Source organism: Limulus polyphemus, unplaced genomic scaffold, assembly GCF_000517525.1.
Source record: "Limulus polyphemus unplaced genomic scaffold, Limulus_polyphemus-2.1.2 Scaffold692, whole genome shotgun sequence".
NCBI lineage: Eukaryota > Metazoa > Arthropoda > Merostomata > Xiphosura > Limulidae > Limulus > Limulus polyphemus.
The window spans coordinates 237,451-243,490 of NW_013666302.1; the positions used below are offsets into that span (position 1 = coordinate 237,451).

At 33.8% G+C, this 6,040-nt stretch overlaps 2 protein-coding genes across 3 annotated transcripts in view; one reads left to right on the forward strand and one right to left on the reverse strand.

The window, feature by feature from the left end:
• LOC106460004 (PI-actitoxin-Aeq3b-like) overlaps nucleotides 1-4,917 on the reverse strand; it is a 13,044-nt gene extending 8,127 nt beyond the window's left edge. The window contains exon 1 of the mRNA XM_022386598.1: nucleotides 4,775-4,917. Within this exon, the coding sequence (XP_022242306.1) occupies nucleotides 4,775-4,826 (52 nt within the window). The 5' untranslated portion in view covers nucleotides 4,827-4,917. The remainder of the gene's footprint in view (nucleotides 1-4,774) is intronic.
• The window catches only part of LOC106460007 (CLK4-associating serine/arginine rich protein-like), a 99,564-nt gene that overhangs the window by 92,304 nt on the left and 1,220 nt on the right, over nucleotides 1-6,040 (forward strand). The window lies entirely within an intron of this gene.

Genomic DNA, 6,040 nt, shown 5'->3' on the forward strand with positions numbered 1-6,040 from the left:
GCATCACATAGGCCAGATTCTGGTTTCAGTCATTAGCTGAAGAAAATACGAAAGTAGAAACAAATACTAAATAAAAGTTACACAATATCACATTTGAAGCTTAAATATAAGAGAAAAGCCAAACTTTTGAAAAAAAAATTATCCAAAATATTTCTACAAAACAACAATGAGTTTAAATGCTATCACCTATCATCTTCAGCCCGATCTTTGTTAACACTGTGTTTAAGTGTTTATATCCACCTTAGAAAATAATGTTACATTATTGTTCAAATATTATACTATTCACCGTGTTTATTTATTTTTACTGTCATTAGCCGCGGCATAGCGGATCATAGAATAACTCTGAGTTTTTTCAAGTACAAACTTTTAGAGCGAAAATGGCGACTGTTGCAGACGTATGTGAAATATGTTCCTCCAAAGTTGCAGTGGGCAAACCCTATAAGGTCGAAAATTCCGTTATATCGTGTTATGTATGTGGGCTGAACTATTATATTATGTGTGTGAATATCAATTTTGAGGATTTTACTATGATGTGCGATCTAAATCAGAAATGGAAATGTACAAAGTGTAAGACCAATCGCCATACATCTTTCCAGATATGGCGACACAAATTTCGACGGAATTAGTGAAATTAATTCTCAGTAAATATTCAGTTCAAGGAGGAAGTAAGAGTGTGTTATAATGAAATACAGGAATGCAAGCAGTAGTTAGTTGCTTTACATGGTAGAAATGTAGCAGTTGCAGAGTCAACAAGAAACAGTGATTTGGAAGTTAGTTCCTCAAACGTTCCTAGTTTAAGGTCTTATGCTGATGCTGTTAAGACAAAACATCAACCTATTAGTACTATTTACATCGAAAGATCGAATAATGTACTTAAGAAGGACGTAAATAGAATTAGTATCGAATATAATTCCCATTATGAGAGCCTTACATATTCTTCCATTGACAATTATGTTCAAGACGACCTGGAAGGAGAATCTGTAATGGTGCAAAACAAAAAAGCAAACAATCACGTCAACGAAGTATTGTCACTCGTGGCATTAAAATGAGTGATAGTGGTAGGAAAAGATTGTATTTTGGTAGATGTGCTCTAAACACAATTGAGACAGATACTGAGATATTTTTGAAAAAGAACGGTTTTAATGTTAAAAATTGTGAGAAGCTGAGTTCAGAAAGAATGACAAGATCAACGTCCTTTTGTATGGAGATTGAATGGTTATCATCTAATTTTTTCACTGGAGCTTTGGCCTGCGGACGTAATTGTTTGATATTTTTTTTCAACCTAGAATAAATTTAAAACCGAGTAAAGAGGAGCCTATGAATAGAATACACAGTGAATAATATGTCTTAATTGATATGTTTAAATGTCAGAAGTATTAGGAATAAGATTGATGATGTATTAATTCAATCATTTTGTTGTGAGTTAGTGCCTGATGTCTTAATATACCTTGAGTCATGGTGTTGTGATAATAAGACTCCATCCCCATTATTAAACTATAATATCGACGTTTTTGGCAGACCCTCTTGGCATGAAGGTGACATTGTCGTTTATTCTCGTCCTGGCTTAAAGTATAAGTTTAATATTAACTCTGTTATTGTAATTTATCATATTGATTTGTTTAGTTTTACTATTAATGAAATTCACACTTTTTTATTATATTTATCGTTCACCTTCTGGAAACTGGGACGATTTTACTAGTACTTGGTTTACTAGTAGACAGTATAAATTTTGATAACTCCGCGTTTTTTGGGGGGGCGACTTTAATGTGAATTTTGTAAAGCATACCCAAACAATTGCAGATCGAAATCGTCTCTTTGAATTAAATAATTTGATGTCTGTTATAAATGCTAAACCATGTATTTATCAACCTGCTAGTGTCATTGGTGCAGCTGTGTCTACAAATGATAATATTTTTACAAATTTTGCTGATGTTGTTTCTGATGTAATATGTTATGACATCTCGGATCATTATATGTTATTTTTATCCATGGTTGACTCTGATATTCCGCCTAAGTTTATTAACATTCATGAAAAGAGTGGTAAATGATGACACACTTAACAGTTTCACTTGTGTTTTGAATAATTTTAATTGGAACTCTATAATACACGGGGAATCTAACGTAGATTCGGCTTTTTCTTCATTTGGCGAGAAGTATTACATGTTCTATAATTCATGCTTTCATTTACCAATATTGTTAAATTAAATAATGTGAGATATCTTCCATGGATGGCCGTATTTTTATTACGTATCATTGGGCACAAACAACGACTGTATCGTCGTTTCAAACAAACTGGTAATTTGTTGACTTACAATAAATATTTAGAGTTTAAAGTGCTTGTTAAAGGTCAAGTTTCTGATAACAAGGTCAGATATTTTAACAAAGTTTTTAAAATGGGTATACTCGTCGCACATGGCAAACGATTAATAAACAAATGAGTAGGACCAACAGTAAAGCTAAGATTACAAGTATTAATAACAACTTGGGATCTATTGTTACTGATCCTACTAACATTGTTAATACTTTTAACGAATATTTATCAAGACAAGGTATCGCAACTAATAATATCAAATGTGAGGATCAGCCTGTAGCTCAGTCTCTTTATTGTTTTCCTGTAACCACAACTAAATTCGTGTAGCCATGAAGGCACTATCAAATGACTCCTCAGCCGGATGGGATGATATATGTATTACCCTCAATGGTAAAATCTACATGTGATCCCATTGCTGACCCTTTAACTATACTTGTAAACAATGTATGTGCTACTGGCAAATTTCCAAGTGTTCTCCTATCTACAAAAGTGGTGATCCTGACCGGTCGAAAATTATCGGCCTATATCCATCGTGTCTGCATTTGCTCGTATTGTCGAGGGTATTTTGTATAATTGAATCATCAAGTTTTTTCATACATACAACATACTAAGAAACTTGCAATTAGCAAACACCAGTCTACCGAAAAGTGTGTATTGGCAATCACTACAAAGGTTATTAAGGTCTACGAAGCAAAGAGATCTATTGTGATTTGTAGCCCAGATATTGAAAAGGCATTTGACAGTGTAAATCATTCAATTTTGCTGTATTAATGTGCTTATTATGGCTTACGAGGCAATATATATACAACATTCTAAAAACGTATTTGAATAACAGGCAATGTTACAACACAACTAACGGTACAAAATCCGTTTTCGGTAGTCTTCACTGTGGAGTTCCTCAAGGTTCAATTCTTGGCTCCCTTTTGTTTATGACTTGTATGAACGATTTACTCACAGTATGTCCAAGTGACACTTGTTATTTGTACACCGATGACACGACTCATATTATCTTACGGATTGTTTTAGAATTAGGAACAAGGTATTGATGTCTATTAAAGCTTGACTTATTGACAACTGCCTGGCTTTAAATATTAGTAAATTACAATATATGATTATATCTAGAAAACCGATAAATGAGAATTTGACTTTTAATGGTATGCTACTACCCAAACTTGATTCACTGAAGATTCTTGGAGTGATTATTCAAAGAAACCTTAGATCGGGTGAACATATTTTAATGGTTTCAAATAAACTTGGAAGAGCTATTTACATCATGAAGAGATGTAAGAAAAATTTTATTTTATGGGTGATTTATTATCAGATTTATTATTCCGTCTTTTATAGTCAAATGACTTACTGTTTAAGTATATGGGGTACACATATTGGTGCTTTGAGACCCATGTGGATGTTACAAAAGCGGGTTTTGAGGCTCATACTGGGACTTCCTTACCGTTCAACTATTATAAACAAATTCAAGGAATGTGGTCTTTTCACCATTTACCACGCCTGTTTATACCGAATCATCTGTGTTGCCAAAGATATCAAGACGTTTAATCCTGAACTAAAATTGTTAATTCTTTCCAGAGAAAGCCCTTACTCTCTGCGTCATCATAATAAAATTTTCTGTCGAAGAATTGCATCAGCTCAAAGTTCAAAGTACTTTTACTACTTGGCTCCTGTTATTCTAAATCGAATGAACCAAAACATTTGGACTACTCCTAGTTTCAGATTATTCAAATTATGTTTTCAAATATTTTTCTACATTTGGATTAATGATTGTGTGAAACATTTTATGTGTGTGTGTTTTTGGTTGCTTATCCTACATGTCTGTAATCTTGTAAAATGAATAATAATAATAGCCCCGTCATCTCTTAACTAATTTAAGATGTAATTACAGTTTTGGACTCTTTCAATTGATGTATTTGATCACACCCAAGATCTCATAGATTAATTTACTCTAATCCTGCCTAATCGAATTTCAATTTGAGGGTAAGCTGGTAGAAATCCTGATGAATAATAAAATCGAATAGGGTATACGTGGGCACATGAGTTGTATTGTTGGCGCACAAAAATATAGCTAATAAAAAAAGGTGGAGATCTTTAGCTGCGACATAGCGGCTCATAGAATAGATAAAGTTAACGGTTTGTTGTATCTGAGAGATGTAACGGTTTCTGCTAGATTTACAAAGAGAGAGGGCTAAGTAAAGGCGCAGCATATGTAATCCAGGTTCTGTATGTATAAAATACAAATACAAAAAAAAAATATAAAAAAATGCCGTTCTTATGCTTACATTGTTTGCGCTTGTCATTTATGAGGAAAACCAATTAATCTTTGTAATATGTAGCCATGACGGTAATCCATGATGTATTCATACAGACTAGTAGAGTACAGCTGTTGTTGTAATATTTAAACAAAACGGCAAATCTTGTAACTGTACGATAAAATACAAAACAAAATCTCACCATAAATTTGGACTGTTAGACCAAGAAGGCATATCAGTATAACGTATTTCATTTTTGTTTCTCTAAGCTGCTTACTGAAGTCGTAACAGAACAAAATAACTTATCTGGAAAATCCATCTTTATATGTAATTTACTCAGTAGACACCTAAGTTATCTGGTCTCAGGCAATGTCTGACACCAAGAAAACGCCAGGTGAGCCAGGATAAGCTTAGATGATTCACAATAAGTTTCTTATCTGAACAAATAAAGGACGTTAAATCTTCTTCAATGCTGATACTGTGCCAAGATTATATTTATCAATACACATTTGCTACCGGATGTTACATGCTGGTTCTCTTCTATATCTTTAAAATTTACTATTATAACAATTTGATGTCGTGTACTTGCTAACCATATAGTTTTATTGAATGGGAGCATGACGCTCTTAAGAGTTTCCACAAACTACCCTTCATTTCTCTTACTCGTATTTCTACTAATCGTATTCATGCTCTTCCAAGTGCATTTCTACTAAGAAACTTTCATGATGTTCACCTCTATCTATCTGTATAAATGTCATAATATAAAAGACTGTTTAGTTTAGATATTATTGATTAATTTATTTTTGTGAATGAATGTTTTATTATTGTTTAGTTTTGTTATAATAAGAATTAAAAGCAGACGATTGTAGGAAGTTGTGTTTATAAGTCATTGATGTTGAGACTATTGAACGTCGCGTGCAATACCATGACGTCGAGAATATAGAGATTTTTAGAAGACGGCGAGCGGAAACAGTAGACAGACAATAGTAGAAGAGAGTAAAGTTACGGGCAAGGAAAAGTTCGGCGTGAAGTTAACTATCGTAGAAGTGATAGGTCTGACGTTTAATATGTTAGAGTAAGACTAACAATAGAAAAGGAGATAAGAAGAATTATTTATTTCGTCAATGTGTGGTCCTAAAGTAATTGAATCAGTCTGAGTGCACTTCGACAAAAGGAACAGAGGATAGTTTGAGGAAAGAAGACTAAACGATTACGGTAGCTCGCGCCACAATTGTAAGTGAATCACACACATAATATTAGTGCGATAGCAATACTAATAATGTTTGTTTTGAATTTCGAGCAAAGCTACACGAAGGCTATCTCCGCTAGCCATCCCTAATTTAGCAGTGTGAGACTAGAGGGAAGGCAGCTAGTCATCACCACCCACCGCCAACTATTGGGCTACTATTTTATCAACGCATAGTGGGATCGACCGTCACGTTATAACGCCCCACGGCTGAAAGGGCGC